This window comes from Perognathus longimembris, chromosome 17 (assembly GCF_023159225.1).
Source record: "Perognathus longimembris pacificus isolate PPM17 chromosome 17, ASM2315922v1, whole genome shotgun sequence".
Taxonomy (NCBI): Eukaryota; Metazoa; Chordata; class Mammalia; order Rodentia; family Heteromyidae; genus Perognathus; species Perognathus longimembris.
The window spans coordinates 54,690,999-54,715,320 of record NC_063177.1 but is presented as its reverse complement, the minus strand read 5'-3'; the positions used below and the strand labels follow the sequence as shown (position 1 = coordinate 54,715,320).

The following is a 24,322-nucleotide window of genomic DNA, read 5'->3' as shown; positions in this document are numbered from 1 at the left end:
CTACTGAGCCATGCCTCCGGCCTCTTCGTAGCTGTGTGTGTGTGTGTGCGTGTGTGTGCGCGCGCGTGCGTGCGCGCCAGCCCTAGCACTTGAGCTCAGGGTCTGGACGCTGTCGCTGAGCTTTTTGCTCAAGGCTGGCCCCTTGCCTCTTGAGCCACGGCTCCGTTTCTTGCTTTTTCTTGGGGGCGCGGGTGGTTAATTGGAGATAAGAATCTTCTGGGCTTTCTCGCCCAGACTGATTTCAAATCGTGATCCTCAGATGTCAGCCTCCTGAAGAGCTAGGGTGAGAGGTATGAGCGCCTGGCATAGCTGCACTCTTTCAAAGGAACCAAGAAGGTAAAGCCAATCACAGCAACCGCCATCTGTCCACCATAGCATCGCCCTGGCACGAGGCCGGCCCAGAGCCGCCCCTGTCTCTCTGCGGCCTCTGCTTTGTATCTCACACCTGTCTCAGCAGGGGAGTCCACGTTTCAAGCTGACTCAGGCTGTGGTCAGGGCACCTATCTATCCACGTGGAGTCCGCCCGGTCCTGGGCTCCGGCCAGTTCTTTCCGGTGGACCCCCTGTCTTTTGTCCCTGATGGTTGGGTGGCTTCTGGAAGGTCAGGCGAGGCTCCGCTGTGCCCACTGGGGGTTCTGCAGCCCTGCGCACCGCCGCAGCTCCCCGGGGCTCTTGACGCAACCCGGCTGACGGTTGCGTGGGCCCGTGGGCTCCCGGGGCGGCGCTTACATCAGCAGCTGGGCAGGGCCCCGAGGGCTCACGGGAGCCGAGCATGAGGTCACCGCCACCCAGAGGCGCTGAGCCGACGCGGCCGTGCACCCTGCGCCCCCGGGGACCGGCTGGCTGTTGCAATGTAACCCAACCCCTGATGAAATCCTCCCCGGAACCCGGCGGGGGCGGGGGTGACCCTTTGTCGGGTGGGGGGATCGTTGTATCTGGTTCTGTTTGCTCTCATACTCGGCAGGGCAGAGCAACCCGGAATCCCTGAAGCAAGGGGTCCCTGGTGCACAGGACAAGGGGTTCCCTTGGAGGCGGCCCCTCTCCCTGCACCCCTGCCCCTGCCCCTGGTGCACAGGACAAGGGGTTCCCTTGGAGGCGGCCCCTCTCCCTGCACCCCTGCCCCTGCCCCTGGTGCACAGGACAAGGGGTTCCCTTGGAGGCGGCCCCTCTCCCTGCACCCCTGCCCCTGCCCCTGGTGCACAGGACAAGGGGTCTTCTTGCTTCGGATAATCTGTTTGGAAGTCAGCTAGCATCATTTCCCCGGCCATCCGGAGCCGGTGGGCACCCCGCCTCAGCGCCCAGGCCCGGGAACGCGGCGGGGCGGGGGCCGGCGCCCTGGACGCCCCTGCCCTTCCCCGTGGGGCTGCGGTGATCCCGATGGGCTTCGTCCCGGGCTGCCCGGCGCCGTGCCCAGGCAGATGGCTTCACCCCGGGGTCAGTGCTGCCCCCTCTCCTGGCACCGCCCTGCGGAGGCTTCTGGGCACGGCCCCGGGACCTGGGGTGGGCTCGGCACTTGGCCGGGACTGGTGTGGTTGCCTTGTCTGTCTTGGCACAGGAGAAGAGAGGAGATTGAGAGCGGCCTTTCTGGACACCTCTGCGCCACTTTATTTTGTGCCATGATCTCCAGAGCAGAATGGGTCCCTCCCGCGGAAGGGGCCCTTCCTGGGGAGCCCCGGGCCACGGTGCCGGGTGGGAAGGCCTGGAGGGGAGAGGCCGCTGCGTGGGGGGGGGGGAGGCTGGGCGGAGGGGAGGCTCTCGCGTTGCTGAGGGCGGAGCGGGGACGGAAGGCTTCAGGATCTGTCTTGCTTCCGTAAATATTTAAACACGGGGAGGATTATTTTTGGTAGGTCTGTCTCTCTTCTCCCCGAAGCTGGCTGGCTGCCTGGATGGGTGTTGAATAACACTGGTCAGTTACACACACGCATGCGTGCGCACACATGCACACACATACTCGCACACACACACGCCGTGGCTGTGTGGCTCCGTGTTCGGTGTGGGCCGCTGTGGAAGGAAGGCCCTTCGGGGCGAGGCCGGCGCGGGCACGCACTCGAGTCCCCGTGGGGCAGGGGATGGTGACAGCTCTGTGAGCTTCCAGACCGCAGGCTGGCAGGCTGGGGACGGCGCCGTGCCGGGATCACGAGGGCCGGGACCGCCGTACGCCACAGCGCACCTGCGGCGAAAGGCTGCGCGGTGCCCCGGCCTGCCCGCCCCTCCCGCAGTGCCACCCCTCGCCGAGGACCAGGCGCGGGGCTCCGAGCTGCAGGAGGCCGGGGGGGGCGGCTCCCGGGCCCGAGGCTCCGCGTCTGCAGAGTGGGAGCCCGCGTCCCCCTGCCCAGAGCGAGTCTGGGCACCGCCACCCTGACGTGGGGCGGGGGGGGGGGGCTCAGCTGCCCCCGCCCCCGCTCCTGCCTGTCCCCATCTGCATCCGGGTGCCTGGCGGGGGAGGGAGCCCCGGGTGCCCAGCAGGTGGCGGGCTTCCCCCAGATCCGCGGGGGCTGTCTGCCCGGTCCTCTCACCCCACCCTCCTGGATACCCACACCTGCCAAGGGCCAGCAAGTCCTGCCTGGGGTCCTTCCACACCTGACCTCCTCCTCCTCCCTCCTCTGAGCCCTGGGGCGGAGCCTGACCCCACGGGGGGCAGGTGCCTGAGAGCGCTTTCCAGGAGAGGGGGCAGCGGAGGCCCCAACCAGGCCTCGCTGGGCCTCCTCCTCTCCTGGGACCTCCTGCCCCTCCGGGTGTCAGGTCTCTGGGGGCGGAGGACGGCCAGCCTGACCCCGCCCGAGCCAACCACAGCCCTCAGGAGGCCAGATCTGTGCCGGGTGGCCTCGAACCCTGGACCCAATATGGAGACTCACAGATGATTCCCCCTGGACACAGCCTGTTCCTGCCCTCTCCATTCACCCCCTGTGGACACCCCAGGATAGGATAGGGGGGCTCGAGGTACACTTGTCTGGAATCTGCTCTGTTGGCCTCTTTTTCTTTTAATACTCTTTATAGAGATGATGTGTGGTCCGTGTGGTGGTGTTAGAAAAAAGGATCCTCACACGATGGAGAGCGGGTGCTGCGGCCCTCCCTCCTCCCCGCGGCACTGCTGGAGCCAAGGCGGGGATGGACGGCGGGGGTGCGTCCACACACGAAGACCGCAGCAAAGAGGGGACTGTGGGGACCGGAGGGCTCCCTGTGGACGGGCACATTCTCCCAGACTCGAGGTCCCGGCTTCCATTCTCACCCCAGCCCCCAAAATGAAGGATGTCTATCTAGCTTTAAAAAGGAGAAACTTCTGGGGCTGGGAATGTGACTCAGTGGCAAGAGTGCTCGCCTCGAATGCACAGAGCCCTGGGTTCGATTCCTCAGCACCACATAAACAGAAAAAGCTGGAAATGGAGCTGTGGCTCAAGTGGCAGAGTGCTAGCCTTGAGCAAAAAGAAGCCAGGGACAGTGCTCAGGCCCTGAGTCCAAGGCCCAGGACTGGCAAAAAAATAAAATGAATAAATAGAAAAGGAGAAACCGACAGAAGCTATAGAATGGAGCCTGTGAGGACCATGTGCCTGAGCTGAGCCAGACACAGAAAGTCTCCCATGATCTCCACCCATCCGCCGCCCGGAGCACAGGCACAGACGGGAGGGTAGGATGGAGGTTTCTAGAGGCTGGGGGAGGAGCGAGGAGCCAGTTGTTCTGTAATGGGACAAGGGGGTTTGTGGGGATGGTGAGGAACTTGGGAGGTGGGAGGTGGCGATGGCTGCACCGTGCACTCTGAAGCTGGGGAGCGGGTACGTGGGGGTTTGGGTGGGTGTCCTTCCCTCCCGCGCCCTCTCCTCTTAAGAACCAGCGCTGCCCATCAAGTCCCAAAGCCCACAGCGTCGGCCCCCACCGGAAGCGGGCCTTGAACGTCAGATCCCAGGAACCCCGTGGGCCAGTGCAGTCCAGCCAGTTCTGGGGGCGTGCCCTTCCCTCTGCCGGCTGCAGGGACAGGCAGACGTCCCCGCCCTAGCCCACTATGTCGGTGCCACAAACCATGTGAGCGAGACACAGCCATGGCCTGGGGGCGGGGGTGGGTAGTGTCAGAGTCGCCAGGCTCTGCAGGCCAGTCTCCCAGGAGTTTCCACCATGCAGGGGGGTCTGTCAGGGTTAGGTAGGGTTAGCACTTCCCCGGCGCTTCTTGAGCTTAGGAAAGCAGACTCCCCATTGCATTCTGGGAGTTTGGAGACACCGGCCACATTTCTGGGTGCGGACACTGTTCTGAAGGCCTGGGGGTGGGGTGGGGATCAGGGGGAGGCCCTGTGCGCCCTCCTCCACCGCTGCTTTGGGGATGCAGATAGGACTGTGGAGCCGGACTGGCTGGCAGGTGGCCTTGTGGCCCCCCAGGCTCACCCTCCCTACCGATCCTGCCCCTACTCTTCAGTAGCGTGCGCTGGTGTGTGTGCCTCTCTGTCTGTGCATCAGGGCTGGCTGGTTGGGACGGCCTGGCAGCCGGATGATGGACCTCACTCAGGTCCTTGCTCCTGGGAGCTTGAGACCTTCCTGACTGGACGCCGGGACACCATGCTGGAAACCTGCCTGACTGGACACGCTGGAGACCATGCTGGAGACCTGCCTGACTGGACACGCTGTGGACCTGCCTGACTGGATGTCCTGGAGACCACGCTGGAGACCTGCCTGACTAGACGCCCAGAGACCACGCTGTGGACCTGCCTGCCTGGACACCGGGACACCACGCTGTGGACCTGCCTGACTGGATGCCCTGTCACGACGCTGTGGACCTGCCCGACTGGACACCCGGTTACCACGCTGTGGACCTGCCCGACTGGATGCCCTGTCACCATGCTGTGGACCTGCCTGCCTGGACGCCCTGACACCACGCTGTGGACCTGCCTGGAGCGAATGACAGCAACCTGCCCACTGGCAGGGCGAGGGCGCTCACCTCCCTCTGCCCTCTGCCACCTGTGCTGCTCCCAACACTGACCAGAAGCCCTTGGAAACAGATGGCGTGTGAGCCAGATGAGGTGGCTCACGCCTGTAACCCGAGCTACTCCGGAGACTGAGGGCTAAGAATCATGGTTCAAAGCCAGCCCACGCAAGAAAGTTTGTGAGACTCCCAGCTCCGAGTTCAGGCCCTAGAATCAACACCACCACCCCCACAAAGCACAGCATCTGTCTTGAACGTGTGCAGCCTTTTTTCTTATTTTTGTTCCCTAAACAGCGTAGCGTAACAAGCGTTTACACGACATTCCCGCCGCACCCCGCGTTGCGGGTCCTCCAGAGACGACGCAAAGCCGGCAAGGGCGCGTGCGTGCCACTGCTGTACGAGCGTGCCGTCCTTCTAGTGCGTTCCATGGCTCTGTGGACACGCTGTGAGCTTGGGTGGGCGGGGCTTTCGCATCCGTGGGCTCCTGGTCCTGCTCCTGCTGGAGGTGGCGGGGATGGACGGCTCCCGGGCCTCGCGGACGCTGAGTTTCCAGCAAGCCCTCGGGGACGGCCCGCAGCGACCCCTGCTTCGGGGCTTCGCTCCAGTTGTCTAGTGAGCAGAATGGGTTCCCCTACTGGGGGCGCCGTGATTGGCCCTGGGGCTCTCTCCGGAGGGGTGTGGGGTGTTAGGGGGTCCCGCAGCTCAGCTCTTGGCTGCCTGGCGGTTCGTCCTTCGGGGGACGCGGCTGCGGTGTCAGCCGTGCTTGTCTCTGCACAGCGACCGGCGGGAAATGTTGCCGCTCCCCGCTGTTCCCTTGAATTTCAGAAACTCCTTTTCGGGAACTGTGTGTGTGTGTGTGTGTGTGTGTGTGTGTGTGTGTGCGCGCACACACCAGTGCTGGGGCTTGAACTCAGAGTCTCACATTCTCACTGGGCTTTCTCACTCACGGCTGGTGCTCTACCACTTGAGCCATACCCCCAGCCCGATACTTTGCCGATTCCTTAGAGATGAGAGTCTCTCGGCTCTGTCGGCTCAGGCTGGCTTCGCGCCTCGCTCCGCAGATCTCAGCCTCCTTTTGCTTTCATTGCAAGGCTTTCCTCGGCGGGGCCCGTCCGGGGGTGCGGGGGCGCGGGGGCGCGGGGGCGCGGTGTGCGGCGTGCGGGATCGCGGAGCGTAGCCGTCCAGCCGCCGGGCTCGGGGAAGGCCCCGCAGGGCTGGCGGGACGGGCTTCGGTGTCTGTGGGGAGCACTTTGATTGAGTGGCCCCCTAGGCGTGGCTTCGGGACTCACACTTGGCGCACAGAGCCTTCCACGCGAGCCCCTTTCCGGACGGTTGCTGGGTGGCTGCCGTGGGCGCGGCAGGGCCCGGGTTCACCCGGAGCCTGGCCGGGGAGTGGGGGGGGCAGCACCTGTGACGCTCGCCCCCCCCCGCGCCCCCCAGGGGTGCCGGGGACTCGGCTGCGGGGCGGCGGGTCAGGCTCCGCCCCCGCAGTGGATGGAGGAGAAACACTTTGTTTTTGTACAAATCGGCCCGGCCCGGCTGGAGGCCGGCGCGGCGCTGACTTGTGCAGTGTTGATTTGGGGGGCCTTGGGGGAGCCCATGAAAGACTCAGTAGACGCCTGCTTGCCGAGGGGCCACGGGCCGGGCCGGGCGGGCGGCCAGGCGGGCGCCTCCCGGGGAGGTCGGGAAAATGTGCAACGTCAACACATAAAATGATTTCTGGGAGCACAGGCCATCTTTTTCTTCTCCCTACAGCACACACATGCACACACGCACGCACGCACACACACATGCACACACACAGAGGAGTGTGAAGGAAAAGAACTTGGAAGCGTTTTGATTGAGTCGGGAGGAAACGTCCGCCCTCCCGTGGGCTAGTGTCATTTTCCCTTGTTTCCTCGGGGGCCTCGTGGTGCCGGGTTGGTGACAGTTCCCTCCGGTCTCTCTCAGAGCTCAGCTCCGGGAGCCTGGGGGGGGGGGCGCCCCAGCCCCTCGCCTCGGAGGTGGTGCCCTGCTCTGGCACACACCGCACTCGGGTCTCCCAGAAGCTTCCGGAAGCAAAGCTGCCCAGCAGCCTGCAGTGTCTGAGGTCACAGGATCCTGGAACCCATCGGAACCAGATCTTGACTCTGACTTAAGTCTCCGCCCTTGCGCCGCGTGGAGGCAGTGCCGCCGCCCCCAGGCCCCCTACGGGGGGGGGGGAATCGCAGCCTGCATTAGCTGTAGGCCTGGGGACCCCTCGCCCGCAAAGCCCTGTCCTGAGAGCAGTGATCCCTCCCTCACCATGGGTGGGGGGCCCCTCCCCACCCCAGCAGCCCTTCCTCTCCTGAGACTGAGGGCCCCTTGTCTTGACATGTCCCCCCCCCCCCATTTACTATATTTTAAAAGCAGCCATCCCTAAGGAAATGCTCATCCTCTGCCCCTCCCGGACCAGGGGATCTGGACGCGGCTCTGGGATCTTAGTAGAGGAGAGGGCACCATTTCCTGCGGGCCCGTCCTGGCCTTGACCCGGGGAGGCCCCAGGGGCCCGGGGCCCTCTGTGGATTTGTGCCAAGGTGGCCCAGGAGGGCCCGTCCGTGCGTTCGGTGGCCGATCTACAGATGGGGAGAGGGGGCAGTGGCCTCCAGGGCCCGCGCCTTCCATGGCCCTCCCCCAGCCGAGCCGGGGCTCCGGCCGGCCAGGTCCTCTGGGCAGGGCCGGGCTTGGCACATCCTCGAGGGCAGGGAGGATGCCCTGGGCGCTCTCCGCGCTGGAGGCCATGGCGCCTCGCCCCGTGTCCTTGGATGGATGCAGAGCGGCTAGCAGGCTGCCCAGCACCTCTGGCTTTGGTCTGGTTGCGAGAGGCCGAGGAGCTGATCTTGAGCGCTGACTCAGAACGGTGCACCCATGCCAGTCGGAGACCTGAGCCTGGGTGGGACTCCCGCCTTGGGGGGGCAACCAGCGCCCCCTGGCACGTTTGAATCAGCATTGACTTGGGATGTACCCCTGTGCTTGAGTGCCCTACAAATACAAAGTCGGAGAATAATGCCCCGGTGGCTTCCAGCCCCGACCAGACACCTACCTTGGCTGCCTCCCGCTTCCCCGGCCTGGGCGGAGGGAGGGGGCCTTGCAGTAATTGGCACCGGCATGATTTATGCAAGTGCTAATCAAAGCCTTTTATTTTCTGATTATCTCTCTGTGTGATGGATGGCAAGCGCTAGCGCAGTCAGAATAGAAATGGATTCCGGTTGCAACGTTTGAAAGCAAAAATCAGCGGCGCCCAAAAGCAGAAGAGCCTGCCCTCTCTGCACCTAGCAGAGAGCTACCTTGGGAAGAATATCCTTCATAACCTTTATTTTTTTGCTTTCTTATTTAAATGAAGCTTTGCCAAGCAAGTTTGGCAGCACCTAATTTGGTCCCGCTTGACCTCTGCCGCCTTGATTGGCAGTTGGTGGTTGGGTTTGAAGTTGCGCCTTCGAGATGGGAGCCGGCAGAACAAATATCCTCGGACAGCTCAGGTCCCCGAGGACCCGGGCAGAGAGGGGCAGAGCGTGCAATTAACAGAGATCTTCGCACGGAAAGTTAATTAGCTACTAAATAGCATTTAGCACAGTTTACGGGATGGGAAATGCATGTTTGAAAGGCAAATGGAGATCAATGGAAGAGGCTTCCACCCGGACCCTGGACAATGGAACAATGCTGGCCATGCCCCCGTCACACCCAGAGCGGATCAGGGCACGGGCCAAGGGAAGGCATCTGCTCGTGGCACGCACAACGTGGCACAACGTGGCAAGGGACTCTCTTGTCCCCAGGAATTATCCCCTACGGGAGTCAGGCCATGGCATACTGGGGTGGCTACAGACACCCCCGAGCAGCTCTCTGACCTTGGGTGATATCCAGATGCCCTGGTAAAAAAGATGTGTTAAAAATGTCCTCATGAGGGGGGCTGGGGATATAGCCTAGTGGCAAGAGTGCCTGCCTCGGATACACGAGGCCCTAGGTTCGATTCCCCAGCACCACATATACAGAAAACGGCCAGAAGCGGCGCTGTGGCTCAAGTGGTAGAGTGCTAGCCTTGAGCGGGAAGAAGCCAGGGACAGTGCTCAGGCCCTGAGTCCAAGGCCCAGGACTGGCCAAAAACAAACAAACAAACAAACAAAAATGTCCTCATGAGCTGGGCCCTGGTGGCTCACGCCTGTAATCCTGGCTACTCAGGAGACTGAGATCGGAGGATCAAGGTTCAAAGCCACCCCAAGGGGCTGGAAATGTGGCTTAGTGGTAGAGGGTTTGATTCTCAGCACCACATACACAGAAAGGGCCGGAAGTGGCGCTGTGGCTCAAGTGGCAGAGTGCTAGCCCCGAGCAAAAGGAAGTCAGGGGCTGGGAAATGGCCTAGTGGCAAAAGTGCCTGCCTTGTATACATGAAGCCCTAGGTTCGATTCCCCAGCACCACATATATAGAAAAGGCCAGAAGAGGTGCTGTGGCTCAAGTGGCAGAGTGCTAGCCTTGAGCAAAAAGAAGCCAGGGACAGTGCTCAGGCCCTGAGTGCAAGGCCCAGGACTGGCAAAAAAAAAAAAAAAAAAAGGAAGTCAGGAACAGTGCTTAGGCCCTGAGTTCAAGCCCCAGGACTGGCAAAACAAAGCCATCCCAAGCAGGAAAGTCCATGAGACTTGTAGCTCCAAGTAACCACAAAAACCTTGAAGTGGAGCTGTGGCTTAAGTGGTGGAATGCGAGCCTTGAACACAAAAACTCAGGGTCAGTGCCCTGGTGTTATGAAGGAAGGCTGGGCATGGTCTGCATGCTTGTAGATCCCGCTGCTTGTTGGAGGGGGGGGCAGGGAGGGGGCGGATCATAGTCTAGGCCAGCCTGGGAAAAAGCAAGAAACCCGGTATGAAAAATTAGAAGGGAGTGATGTGACTCAAGCGCATGAGGCCCTGAGTTCAAGCCCCGGTATGACAGAGAGAGAGAGAGAGATTTTTCAAGTCTTTAGCTGTCTGTAACGAAGGGTAAAACAAAGGCTGCTGGGAACTGCGTCTACACCCCATGAGGCCCATGTGATCTGGGCAAGCCCCACTTTCGTTTCGTTTCGTTTCGTTTTATTTCTGGGGGTACTCAGGAATGAACTCAAGGCCCGGAGCTTGCAAGGCAGTCACTCTTGCAGTCACTACTTGCGCCCTTGTGCATGGGTTCTGGTTGAGGTCGAGTCCCGCGTTGTGCCAGGCCAGCCTCCCGCCTGTACTTTCGGATGGGGCTGAGGATGACGGGCGCACACCGCCGCGCATCCTCTCGGCTGGGCTAACAGCGGCGCGTTCACGAGCCAGCCCTTGGTTGAGACGGAGTCTCCAGTAGCTAGGATTGCAGGCGTGCAGCACATAGTCCTGAGGCAGGGGGCTCCTGCTTTGCTGTGTCCCCCCAGCGCCCCCTCCCCGCCCCGGCATTGGCTTCTACCCTTCGGGAGGTAACTTGTTAGTACACCAGGTTAACAGCCACGTTCTGAGCCGGGTGCTGGTGGCTCGTGCCTGTAATCCAGCTATGCAAGAGGCCGAGATCTGAGAGTCATAGTTTGAAGCCAACCCAGGCAGGAAAGCCTGTGAGACTCTTTTGTTTGTTTTGTTTTTGTTGCCAGTCCTGGGTGTTGAACTCAGGGCCTGAGCACTGCCCCGGCTTCTTTTTGCTCACGGCTAGCACTCTGCCACTTGAGCCACAGCTCCACTTCCGGCTTTTTTCTATACATGTGGTGCTGAGGAATCGAACCCAGGGCTTCATGCATACGAGGCGAGCACTCTACTGCTAGGTCACATTCCCAGCCCCCATGTGAGCCTCTTATCTCCAGTTAGCCACTAAAAAGCCAGAAATGGAGCTGTAGCTCATCATCGGTCTTGAGTGAAAAAAGCTAAGGTGCAGTAGCCAGGCCCTGAGTTCAAGCCTCCATACTGGCATACAAAAGAAGCAAAAACGTGTGCTCCTTTGCACGTCTTCATCCCTGACAATTCCAAATCCATCTCTGCACGTCTGCTCACTTGCTGTTGTCTCTGTTGGGGAAGTTGTAGTCAAAATGAAGAGGCCTTAACCTCACTGGGGCAACAAAACCTCCCCAAGCACCATCCTGGAATAGTTTTCGGGGAAGCAGCAGGCTGATGGCCGCCCAGGAGCCAGGCCCCCCTGAGACACCGGGGCCCTGGCTGGAGAGAGGCCTGCGTGTGCTGAGAACCCAGCGTGGTTGGTTCTAAACGTTCTGATCCAGGCTCGGACCACGCAGCTAGCTCGCACGGATGGTACTCTACCGCTTGAGCTATGCCTCCAGCCTGACTTTTTGCTGGCTAGTTTTTGGAGATGGAGTCTTGTAGATTTTTTTCTGTCCTAGTGGGCTTTGAACCATGATTATCCAGATCTCAGCCTCCCGAGTAGCTAAGAGTACCGGCATGGGCCATTGGTGCCTGTGTTGTTTTTCTGGGACAAACCTCGGTTACACCGTCCATAACAGAGCATCCCAATGCCCACGGTTCTGCACCCAGCCACCGTCTTCTGCTCGTCCAGGGAGGAAGGTTCTGGCTCACTAGGCGGAACTCACTGACCCTCTAGGAGGGCCAAGAGACTGTATTTAGCCACAGTCTGGCTGTGGAGCAGAAAAAGAGTAGGAGAATTTGGGCTGGATGCCTGAAAAAAGAATTCATGAAATCTAATCAGATGCCTACGGGGAACACCTAAATTTAGTCAAATTATTACTAGTATTCGTTCCGTCTTTCGATTGCCTAGGGGGGGTGTCACCGAGAGTCGGGGAGCCACCGGCCTGGGTGCTGATGATTCCATTTCTGTGGCCCCGTGGGATCCTCTGCCCCCTGTGAACTGAGACCCGAGTCACTGGCGTGGGTAGCTGCCCTTCTCAGTCCAGGGATGCGTGGCCTGAGGCCGAGGGCGGAGCCAGTGCCACTGTCCGCAGGCCACGCAGAAGGTTGCCAGTCCTTGGCTCTCGTGGCCTATGCTCAGCGCGGCAGGGTCTGCCCCTTGCTGCGTAGCTATCCTCTGGCCTCTGCTCCTGGTGGCTCTGTAGTCCAGGGTGGGCTTCTCGGGGGCTGTGAAGGAGCCCAGGGTTATTCCTCCTCCTGGTGAGACCCGGGTCCGACAGATTGCATGGTCCACTTCCTCCTGCTGCCCGGGAGCTTCGAGGGCCACGGACCACTGTGGGGACACTTGCACCGCCAGGCGGGTTTAGGACAGAGGTGTCCTCTCTCCTGCTCTTCCTGGCCTTCCCTGTCTCATTTGTGAGGGGGGAGGGGGTCGCCCCGGGCTCTGATCCCCACCCTGCTGGGTACTGAGGACATCCTTCTCTAGGGGTCTCTGTCCAGTTCCGGGCTCTGGCGGGGGGGGGGGGGTGGCTCCCCCGCCTGGCAGAACTGTGTCTTCCTGTCCCCAGGTCATACGCAGTCAGCGCAGAACTCTCCTACCCGTTCCCACGTTTGGTGCCTGCAAAATCGGGGGGGAGCCACATTGACCTGTGCTTTCCATTCCTCCCGAGCTCAGGAAGACCCGCGTCTTCCCCATGCTCTGCGGTGAGGCCCCGGGAGGCGGGGGGTGGGGGTGGGGGGGGGCGTCAGAGCCCAGCCTGGTGCAGGGGCGCAGCATCGCTCTCCAGACCACACACGCTATTAATTATTCTGCTTTATTTATTAAGTGTACCCCCGTCCCTCAGCCTCCAAGCACATTTGCAAATGCCTGAAGGGAGAAGGGAACGACACATGATGCCTGCCATCCGCGTCTCCAGCCCCTAATGAACGGCGGTGTCCCCGCACTGGGTGGGAAGCTCCCGGCCCAGCGAGCCCCGCCGCCAGCCGTTCGCTTCCTCCTTCTCCCCGGAAGCTGGGGAGGTCACTTGATTTGACCGAGGAACAATTGAAAGGAAGACGGGGCCCGAGGGACGGGCGCGTTCCCTCCGCGGGGTCTCGGGGCCCCTCTCTCCCGCCCCCCGGCTGGCAGCGGGAAGGAGAGAGGCCCGGCCTGGTTATCGTTTCCTAAACGGTGTTGGTAATAAACCTGAACCGTGTGCCCTTCCTCCCTGTAATTTATACCTTTCATAATTACCCGTGCACGCTCACGTGGTGCGGAATTAATCGCCCGAGCGCGGGGGCCGACGGCCCGCGGCCCGCAGCTCAGCGCCCGGAGCGGGGCGCGGGGGGACGCGCGGTGATTTTTAGCGGGGATTTATCCCCGGCCGCCTCTCTTCTTCCGCCTTGTGGCTGATGCAGCCCCACCCCCGCGGGACCCGGCGGGTTCCGGGGGCCCCCCCCTCGGCCCCCCCTCCCCCGGTGCGGGGGCCCGGGTCTGAGGGGCCCGGCCCCGTCCTGGCCGCAGTCAGGGGGGCGTGGAGGTTGGCTGCTTGGCCCGCCCGCCCCCCGCCCGCCCCCCGGAGGCGGCATCGATCGCCTCCCTGGCGTAGCTCGATGCGCTCTGAGGTCAGCAGAACGCAGGGGGGGGGGGGGGGCGGCAGCCTGGTGTTGGCTTGACCTCCCGCGGCCGTGCGGCACCCGTGCGGTGCGGGAGACTCTGCTGTGAATCAGGGCAGGCAGCGCTGCGTTTTGCTTGGAGCAGTGAGCTGTGTGTGCGCTGTAAACAGCCGTAACCCGATGGGCTGAGCTGACCACGGCAGCAGCCACCTCCAGACTGTGCCACAGACACTAACCCTTCTCCCCATCCTCGAGGGCCAGGGCCGTCTGGACCTGGGGGTCCCGGCCACCTCAGTGGGCCGCAGAAATACTCAGAAGAGACACTCAGAGATGCTCAGGGTCTGGGGTGAGAGGTCTCCTCTGGGACCACAGGGTGAGGGAGCAGATTGCTGCTTCCCACCAGTCCCTTCTGGTCCCTTCGCTCCTCCTGAATGTGGATTGGAGCGTGGGAATCCTTCCCCAGGACTCAGGGCGGGGCCTAGTGTATCTACATGGCAGGATTGGAGGTGGGGCCTAGTGTATCTACAGAACAGGATGGGGCGGTACTATCTCAACAGGATTCACAGCAGGTCCTAGTGTATCTACATGGCAGGATTGGGGCAGGGCCTAGTATAGCTACGTGGCAGGATTGGGGCGGGGCCTAGTATATCTACGTGGCAGGATTGGGGCGGGGCCTAGTGTATATACGTGACAGGATTTGGGCTGGGTCCTCGTGTATCTACATGGCAGGATTCAGGGCAGGGCCTGGTGTATCTGCATGACAGGATTTGGGATGGGGCCTGTGCTTGCACTACTACACCTGGGTAGGGAAGGGGCACGGAGGGGAGAGGACTTGAGGAAGCTCTGAAACAGGTTACCAAGGCTCTCTTTTTGTCAGGAAGGAAGGGAAGTGGCCCAGGACAAGGTGGAATATTCTGGAGATGGTAAGGGACTTTATTAGCAGCACGACTGCCCCATCACCGAAAGCTGAACTAGAGAAAGCTGGGACTGGATATCAGATCCTGCTCCTCTCACATCCCTGTCGCCATGGCAGCCGGGCCTTCCCCGGGGTCTCACCTGGGCCAGGGTCGGAAGGCCATGTGGGCTGCGCCCTCCACGGCCGCGTGGGCTCTGTGCAGGGAAGGGCACCCCAGAGGGACGGGCTGCAGGGAAGGGCACCCCAGAGGGACGGGCTGCAGGGACTACTCAGGCTTCCTCGGCGTCCCTCTTTCATTGTTGCTGTCAGCGGCCGGGCTTGAACTCAGGGCCTGCTTGCTGTCCCTGCGCCTTTTTGCTCACGGCTGGCACCCTACCATTTGAGCCACAGCGCCACGTTCCAGTTTTCTGGTGCTGTTTAATTGGAGATCAGAGTGTCAAGGCCTTTCCTGCTCGGGGTAGCCTCAAACTGCAATCCTCAGCTCTCAGCCTCCTGAGTAGCTAGGATGACAGGTGCCCGGCCGTGGTGTTCCTCTCTACTCCAGCCTCGTGGACTGACCCTGGGGGTAGGTCCTTGGATCCGGACAAGCCCCCAGGCTGTTGGTTCAGATCCTAGAGGGTTGGGTTTTGGGGTTCTGTTTCCACTAGCATCTCTGACCTTGTCTTCCCAGAGGGTGTTTCCTCGTCTCATTTGGACCTCCCTTGGTCAGGAAGGATGGGCGTAGCCGACAGGCCGCGTGCGTCCCGGGAGCCCGCCCCGCCCAGGCGCCCGCACTGCTGTGAGCCCCCTCTTCCGTTTCGCTCCCCAGCTTTTCTTCCAAATCCCCCAACACTAGACAGTCCTCCAGGAGCCCGTGCCCCACGCCGGGGGATGGATGGGGCACGGACGGGAGGCAAAGAAAAGCGATGTGTGCCAGGCAGACAGCTGAACAGAGGGGGTCCTGGCCCCAGTGGGCCCCCCGGTTCTGGGTCTGCAAGGTGGGCGTGGTAACGGAGGTGGGGACCGGTGCACTGTGGGGCTTTTGCACTGTTACCCCCTTCTCACTCTGGCTCTGCCCACACCTGTGGTGAGGCAGGTGAGCTCAGAAACAGCCAGGGCCCTCCCGCCATGCGCCGGGTCCTCTGCCCTGGGGGGCAGGGCGCTGCGGCAGACGCGGGGGCTGCTGGAGATGGCTTCTCACAGGGGTGGGGTGTCTGGGGCGCCCTCGGTTGCAGGCTGGGGTAGGAAGCAGTACTTGTCTTCTGCCCTTTGGGGTGGACCTGTTGTGGGTGGCAGCTCTGGGCGCCTAACCAACCTACACCCCACGCCCCGCTGCCATTCACAGACCCTTTGACACCGGGAGCTGGGGTTGCAGAGAACATTCCAGCGGCCCAGGTCTCATTCTGGGAAGCAAGCTCTTTGTCTCATCCATCAAGGACTCATCAATCACAAGGGCTTAAAGACCACCTGGGTGCTTCCCAGTGGGCTTTCATGCAGGCCACGGCTTCGGGAAGGCCTGCAGTCCGCTGGGCCCGGTGGGGGGGACCAGGGCTCCCCGAGACAGACATCTGGGTGACATTTGGGCTGTCCAGAGCCGGGCTGCAGGGGGAGGGGGAGGGCACAAGCCCGGTCAGTTACCGGGAAGTGGGGCTGTTTTGCTCTCCTGGATCTCACAAGCGGACAGGAACTAGAACTTGCTGTCCAAACACCCCAAGCCTTGCCCGGGGGGCCGGGAAGATTTTCAGGACGGTGGAAAGCAGCAGGTGGCTGGCGTGTCTTCTTGCGCCCTGGCGTGCAGGGCTGACTTGGCCTCGGGACGGGCTTCTCCCGCTGGGGTGTAGCTCCGTGGGGAAATGCTTGCCTAGCAAGAGCCATGTTCTGGGTTTGATCCCTCATGCCCCAAAAGAAAAGACCAAAAACTACAGTTAAAAAGAAACGAACCTAGCTGGCCTCTCCCAGGGGCTCCCTGGCAGTGCCCAGGTGCGGTGCAGCCGGCCTGTCCCCCCAGGAAAAATGGGAAACCGGGCTGGACTAGGAGTTGGCAGAGCGATGGCCATGAGGTCACGGGGGAAGCAGGTGGCCGCCCTCTCCTCCCGTCCCTGTGGCTGAACCTGCCCCACCAGTGCTCCCACGTACTCAGAGTAGACCCCAGCGGCTCCCGGGGGAGCATTGAGAGCTACTCGGGAGGCTGAGATCGGAGGATCCAATTCAAAGCCAAGCCAGGCAGGCAAGTCCATGCCACTTTCATCTCAAGTTAACGCCCTAAAAACTGGAAATGGAGGCGTGGCTCAAGTGGTAGAGCACCAGCTTGAGTGAAAAGGCTAAGCAAAGGTGCAAGGCCCTGTGTTCAAGCTCCTGTACCTTACACACACACACACACACACATGCATGCACATGCACACACGTGTGCACATACAAAAGCACATATATCAATCTGTGTCTGGTTGAATCTGACCATCCAAGATGGCCCTCGCAGGGTGTCTGTGAGCTGCATGTGAAAATACCTTTCGTGTGTAAGCCTGAGCGCAGGTGTGTAACAAGCGCACAGAGCAGGCCTTCGAATGCTGGGTCTGCACATACCCATGGTTTGTGAATTTTTAACCACAAAAATGAGTTTGTTACTTGTAAATTGTAAGCAGCTTAAGACGCACAGGGAGGGAACTTTAACGTAAAATGATTTTCCGTACGGGGCCATCTCCAACTCCCACAAGGTGAACCCCAAGAGCAAACTGTGTAGCTGTGCTCCTGTGGTGACGTTTGGACAGCAGGATTGATCGAGGGCTACCGCTGCTTCCTTCCCGCCCAGCTGACCTCATGCTTGGATCCCAGGGGCTTTGTCCACTCTCCCCGCCCCCTCCAGTTCCCACCCAAGCCCCTGGGACCTCCTCCCCGGGGTGACCGCAGGTCTGACTGGCTTCTCTCCCTGAAGAAAACATGTTTAGATCTATTCTTGTCGTAGGAGATATCAACCCTTTATTCCTTTTTTCTGGCTGACTACGATTCCACTGTCTGGATATGCCACATTTTGTTTTTCTGTGCCAGCTAGGAGTTTGTATCGTTTCCTTCTGGAGCTGCTCTTGATCAAGGCTCCTGTGAGATTCACGCGCAGGCTTATTGCATGTGGGCATATGTTTCCAGTCTTGGATTTGTACCTGGCGTGTTGCGCTCTTCCCATGATGACTGTATGTTTCCTTCTGGGGAAATCCAGACATTTTTCCAAAGTGGTTGCTATTCCTTCATTTTCCCACCAGCAAGTGTGGAGGTCACGAGCTCTCTGAGATGCGGAGAGGTGCTCCGTCCGCTGTCTTTCCTGTGCTTCTGGGCCGTCTGTCCTTCTTTGCTGATTGGGCCCTTTGCCCTTTTTTTTTTTTAAATTAATTTTTCAATAGACTTTATTCATTATGTCCACTTACAACAAGGATAATTTTTTCCTCTGAAATAATCAACAGTGGTCATTTGAAAACGTGTGTTACAGGAGCTTTTCCCTTGGTCAGTGATGGGGTATTAAAATACGCTTAGAGGGCTGGGAATATGGCCTAGTGGCAAGAGCGCTTGCCTCCTACACATGAAGCTCTTGGTTCGATTCCCCAGCACCACATATATGGAAAATGGCCAGAAGTGGCACTGTGGCTCAAGTGGCAGAGTGCTAGCCTTGAGCAGGAAGAAGCCAGGGACAGTGCTCAGGCCCTGAGTCCAAGGCCCAGGACTGGCCAAAAAAAATACGCTTAGAGTTTGACTGATGCTTCCTATCTACCAAAAGAAAACCATTTGGAATAGCCATAGCATTCTTACCATAATATTTTTTTTCTTTTCATATTTATCTCTGATGAAAAATTCCCACTTGCTTGATCTGTCTGTGGCCTTCGAAAGTTCTCCGGAAGGTTGGCTTCATAGAGTAGTCTTGCGTTAGTATTTCCCATCTCTTGCATGCGCTGTATCTGTTCTGGTCCATTGGTCCAGTTGACTGACTCGACTCTGGATATGTGAACCTCAAGATTTCTATGAATCCCAGCACATCTGATGCAAAGAAATGCGCCCGTATTCCAGGGAGCCCGTCGGGGGCCGGGGGCCGCGCAGTTGGCGCGGTGCTTAGTACTTGTTGTCTTCGTCCCTCAGCGGTTTGGGGAGGAGGAGGAGCTGGTGCTACTCGCTCAGCTTCTCCCAGCAGGAGCAGGAGTCTCCATGGCGGCAGTGGGGAGCCCGGCAGACGCTGTCCAAGGCCGGCTGGGGGACCCTGGCCCATTTTTTTTAACTGGGGTGTGTGACACGTGAGCAGGCATCCCTCCTGCCTGGCTGTGGCGTCCCGTGAGGCCTTTAGTTCCTGTGAGGGTGTGTGTGGGTGTGCGTGTGGGTGTGTGGGGGTGTGCCAGTACTAGGGCTTGAATTCAGGGCCTGGGTACCATCCCTTAGCTTTTTCGCTCAAAGCTGGGGTTCTACCAATTGAAAATATGAATCACACAAACTTTCCTGTCTGGGCTGGCTTTGAACCACAATCTTCAGATCTCAGCCTCCTGAGTAGTTAGGATTATAGACATGACCCAGCGACAGCTTGAAACCATGGGGTTTTTTTTGGGGGGGGAGGGGGTAACAGTGTTTAAAAAGAAATTTACTGGGCTGGGAATATGGCCTAGTGGCAAGAGTGCTTGCCTCGTATGCATGAAGCCCTGGGTTCGATTCCCCAGTACCACATATATAGAAAATGGCCGGAAGTGGCGCTGTGGCTCAAGTGGCAGAGTGCTAGCCTTGAGCAAAGAGAAGCCAGGGACAGTGCTCAGGCCCTGAGTCCAAGCCCAGGACTGGCCAAAAAAAAAAAAAAAGAAAGAAAGAAAAGAAAAGAAATGTACTCATTGCCTGACATATATAACTGTAACCCCCTGCGCGTCACCTTTACAATAAAGATTTTAAAAAAGAAACTGGGGGTTTTTGTAAATATTTTTATTATTATAAAAGTGATGTGCAGAGGGGTCACAGTTCTGTAAGTCCGGTAATGAGTGTATTTCTTTTCGGACGATGTCACCCCTTCCCCCAGCTCAGTTTTTCCCTCTCGTCCCCACCCACAAGTTGTATACTTCATTTCCTACATGGTGTCCAGCAAATGCCATTGCTGCATTTCTTCACCCTTTGACCCTCCGTTTTATGTTTGCTAATGTCATTTTTATTGTTGACAAAGGTGTTGTCCAGAGGGGTTACCGTGTCCTAAGTCAGATAATGGGTGCATTTCTCTTTTGGACAGCGTCACCCCTTCCTTCTCTTTCCCCCTGCATCGCTGCTCACAGCGACATAGTTTATTTCCCACATAGTGTGTGCTGAATAGCATGGTTACATTTGTGCGCCCTTCCTCCCTCTTTCTGCACCCCCTTCGCCTCCCTTAAAAAGCAAAAAGAAAAAAACAACAAGAACAGTAACAACAACAACAACAAAAACATGTTTTAAGGGGGCCACAGAAACAGAGGGAGAATGGTAGGGAAGGGGTGACATCTGTGACATTTGCCAAAAAGGAATGTACCCTCTACCTGACTTACTGACTTATGTAACTGTAACCCCTCTGTATGTCACTTTATTGTAACAATTTAAGAAGAATTTTTTAAAGTTTCCATTTCCTGGAATTGGATTCAATACATAGTATTTTAAATGTTCAGAGAAGTTCCACCTTTGTGTTCCTCCCCAGGGGTGTCCTCCTTGGTCTCATTGTGCAAATGCCTGAGTCCCGTGTAGGTTATCATGTCCAGTTGCATTAGATCTAGCTGCCTCATATGAGAGAACATGTGTGTTATTTGTCTCTCTGAGCTTAGCTTACCTGGCCTAGCATGATTTGTTCCAGGTCCATCCATTTCCCTGAAAATGACATAATTTTATTCTTTGTAATGGATGAGTGAAATTCCATTGAAATTATGTTTCTTTTTTCTTTTTTTTTCTTTTTTTTTGCCAGTCCTGGGCCTTGAACTCAGGGCCTGAGCACTGTCCCTGGCTTCTTTTTGCTCAAGGCCAGCACTCTACCACTTGAGCCACAGCACCTCTTCTGGCCGTTTTCTATATGTGGTGCTGGGGAATCGAACCCAGGGCTTCATGTATAGGAGGCAAGCTCTCTTGCCACTAGGCCATATGCCCAGCTCTGAAACTATGTTTCTTAAACTGAGCATCTTCTAGCCCTCCCTGTAGGATGTTTTCACATAGTAGCAACCTGGGTGTGACTGCCTGAAGAAACCACCCTTTTATTTTAATGTATCCTGTGTGATCATTTTATGAACAAACCGGATTATTTGCAACATAAGTACTCTCTCTTGCTCCCTCCCCCCCTCCTTCTCTCCATCTTGGGGGCTTGGATTCAGGGCCTGGGTGCTGCGGCTGAGCTCTTTCGCTCAAGGCTAGCACTCTACCACAGCACCACTTCCAGTTTTCTGGCCGTTAACTGGAGATGAGTCTCGCTGACTTTCCTGCCTAGGCTGGCTCCTGAACTTTGATCGTCAGATCTCAGTCTCCTGAGTAGCAAGGGTTACAGGCGTGAGCCACTGGCATCGGGCAAAGCAAATACTCTTCAAACCGAACTGCTTTACATATCTACGTAGAAAGATCATCAAAAAATCCTATTTCAATTTTTCCTGAAGTGCCCCCTTCCAAAAAAAAGAAAGTATATAGCTTCCAAGTTCCCAGACACTTTGCACGTTAATTCCAGGTGTGAGTGGTGTGTGTGCGTGTGCGTGTGTGTGCCATACCGAGCCAGCACTGGGAGCGGAGGACATGGCAGCTCCTGCCTCCCCAGGAGGAAGCAGATAAGATCACCCCTACTATGACGGCCGCCTAGCCAGGGACCAGAGGCCTCTACCAGCCTTGCTCCGGTTTGAACCCATAGCCCCAAGCATACATGGAGTCCTGACTTAATGAATCAATTACTTATTGCAAACGATTTCCCCCAAGGAGCCATGAAAGCACGTTGCAGCCTTGTGCCTGGAAGCAGGTAGCCGGAGAAGGTGCGGAGCTCTTCTCCCCTGGGGCGCTGGTTTGGAATCAATCACTTAGGGGACCAACAGGGGCCTCCTGCCTGAACCTGGGCCTCGTGAAGCCCTGTCTGGTGTTGGGCAAGCTTGGTGGGCCCCCTGGCGCGGCAGGACAGGGCATGCTGGGAAGGGTCCTAAAGGACGGCGCTGGGAGGGGAATGGTGGGGAGGAGGGCACAGCCCTCACCCCGCTTGTGAGCTCACTCGGTGGCCAGGCCCACGGGGGCAGGCTGGGGCCCAGTGCTCCGTCTTTGGGCATGGCTGTGGGACTCGGCTCTGCGCACGCTCAGTGCGGTGTTGACGGGCCCTGCAGCCAGGAGCCCAGGTACCTGGGGGGGGGGGGTAGGGCACGCTTGGCCCACGTTCCTCCATGGAGGGGGAAGGAAAGCTGTGCCACACACCAGCTGGCGGGTTCCAGAGGCTTCCTCTTCCAGGAAGGGCTGAGGGGAGGGGGCGGCCCGCAGGGCTACACTGTCACATGGGTATGACTCTGGGCTCCAGAAGAAGAGCCGTGAGGGGGGAAAGGGGGTGCACAGGGGTCTGGAACCGGCTCTTGCATTCGCTGATTATATTTTAGCCTTAGCTAGATGTCACTGCCAACGCTCAAGAGGCAGAATCCAACCTGAGATGTGGCTGAATCCATGTAAGAAAGTATTTTGCAATTAGGAATATATCCGTGGAGTGTGTGCGTGTGTATGTGTGTGTGCGCACGTGTGTGTGTGTCAGTACTAAGGCTTGAATTCAGAACCTTGTGATTGGTAGCTTGTGGATTTTAAAAACAGACAAAACAAAAAAACTTCCCTGCAGATCCGGGCTGTAAACGTCCTCTGAGAGCCTTGCAGAGAGCCACAAAACAGGTTCTCATCTCCCTTCCACCACCTCGTAGCTGGGCCACCTAGGCCAAGTCACTTGACCTCTGTGGGCCTCAGATTCACTTCTGCCCCGTGGGGCAAATCCAGGAGTCATGTAACAGGATTATTGCCAGAATCGTAGGCAGTGAAGACACTGAGGAAGTGGTAGCCGTGTACACGTTTTAATGAATAGTAGCTGGTGTGTGTGTGTGTGTGTGTGTGTGTGTGTGTGTGTGTGTGTATGTGTGGTGGGGCTGGGGCTGGGTACTCAGGCCCCAAGTTGTCATTTGGGTTGCTTGCTCACAGCTGGTCCCAGCCCAGCTTTTTTGCTGGCTAACCGGTGAGGGAGCCTCACAAGACCCTTCTGCCCAGGATAGCTTCAAACTGTAATCCTCCGGATCTCAGCTTCCTGAGAATTACAGGTGGGAGCCAACAGCTCCTGGCTACTGACCGTTGTTAATTGTGCTAATAATCTAAATGTTTCCTTTCCCAAACCAGTGATTTCTAGAAATACAGAGAGCCAGTCTAAGCCCATGTGAAACTCCCGCAGAGCAGCCTCCTTCGTCCGCCCTGACCACCGGGCCTGTGCTGAGCCCTGTCCAGTTACTCCTCCCAGCAGAGCCTTGTTGCTATCTGGGCTTTATAAATGAGGACGCAGAGGCTCTGAGAGGCTTGGGAACTTGTCCAAGGGCACACAGCAAAGTCTGGAGCTCTAGTCAGCATGACCTCCCCTGCCACCAGCCCTGCTGCCTCCTGGTCGTGAGCATGCTGTCCCATCCAGGCCAAAACATCACTGCGTGGGGGCTGGGAACGTGGCCTAGTGGCAAGAGCGCTCGCCTCGTATACATGAAGCCCTGGGTTCGATTCCCCAGCACCACATAGACAGAAAACGGCCAGAAGGGGCGCTGTGGCTCAGGTGGCAGAGTGCTAGCCTTGAGCAAAAAGAAGCTAGAGACCGTGCTCAGGCCCTGAGTCCAAGGCCCAGAACTGGCAAATATATATATATATATATATATACATGACACCTGGATATGATCTATAGATGTGGATGTCACTGTGTGTGTGACCAGCGGTAGGATTTGCTCGTTCGCTCACTCGTTCTCTCGTGACCTTCTGGAAGTTGGTGCTCCCGGAAGCCCTCACGGGACTTGCTCTGTCAGTTCCCCCTGCAGCTCAGAGGTGCACTTGAGGTTCCCGGACAGCGGCTGCGCCCCGGAGCAGATCTGCGGCGTGTTCCGCGTGGACCTGGGCCACATGCGTTCCCTGCGCCTCTTCTTCAGGTGAGGACCCTCAGCGGGCCTGCGCCCGGGGGGGCGGGGGGCTCAGGGAGGAGGGCAAAGCCGGGCGCTGGCCACTCGGGGTGGCCCAGCCCCAAGACAAGACGGGGGGGGGGGGGTGGGGAGGAGCCTGGGGCCCCGGACAGCTCCGGTCTCTCACCCGGGGTACGGCCCTCAGCCGCGGGGTGTAGTCAGGTGCCGCCCGGAGGGGTCTCTGCGAGGGCCCACCCCACCGTGGCCGCCCCCAGGCGCGTGGGCCCGGAAGCCCGCGTGGCCCCGTGCCCCGCGTGGAGGCCTCGGCCTGTACTGAATAAAGCCCGCGTCTGAGCGCCCGCCCGCCCTCTCGCCCCCCCTCCCCGCCCCCAGCGACGACGCCTGCACCAGCGGCCAGCTGGTGGTCGCCAGCCGCGAGAGCCAGTACAAGATCTTCCACTTCCACCACGGCGGCCTGGACAAGCTCTGCGAGGTGCTGCAGCGGTGGAAGTGCTGCGCCGAGACGCGGCTGCGGGACCAGGTAGCCCTCCGGGGCCCGCCGCCGCCCCGCACGCCCCCTGGGCCCCGCGGGCGGGAGGCCTGTGCTCGCTCGCGGCACTCCTGTTTTGACAGGGCGTCCTGCCGTATTTTGCTCAAGTGACACACGCGGGGGATAAGAGCTTGCTGACGATCCGCGTGAGGTGCCCTGTGTGCCCGCGGACGCGGGAGCCGGCTGACTTTCGGGGCCCCACCCGCCCCTGCCGGGCAGACCCCCCCCACCCCCCTCCCCCCGTGGCTCATCTTATTACAGTGGCCTGCCACCTCTCCCCACACCCAGCCACCTTTGAGTTTTGAATTAAATGTCAGCTGCCGTGGTGCCGGGATTGGTGGCTGCTCCCCGAGACGATCTGACAGGGCAGCTCCACCCCCCCACCCCCCCACCCCCACCCCCACCCCCCCACCCCGCAGGGGAAGTTGGGCCGTGGGGGGGCCTTCATTAAGGGTG

The 24,322-nt window shown here is 59.1% G+C and overlaps 1 protein-coding gene across 4 annotated transcripts in view; it reads left to right on the top strand.

Moving 5' to 3' along the window:
- Positions 1 to 24,322, top strand: part of Tbc1d16 (TBC1 domain family member 16) — a 53,138-nt gene that overhangs the window by 19,604 nt on the left and 9,212 nt on the right. For 3 of the 4 annotated variants that reach the window (XM_048366359.1, XM_048366358.1, XM_048366361.1), the window contains exons 4-5: positions 23,227 to 23,346; positions 23,710 to 23,857. In XM_048366359.1, coding sequence (XP_048222316.1) covers positions 23,227 to 23,346; positions 23,710 to 23,857 — 268 coding nt within the window. The remainder of the gene's footprint in view (positions 1 to 23,226; positions 23,347 to 23,709; positions 23,858 to 24,322) is intronic. The other variant, XM_048366360.1, reaches the window with a different exon arrangement.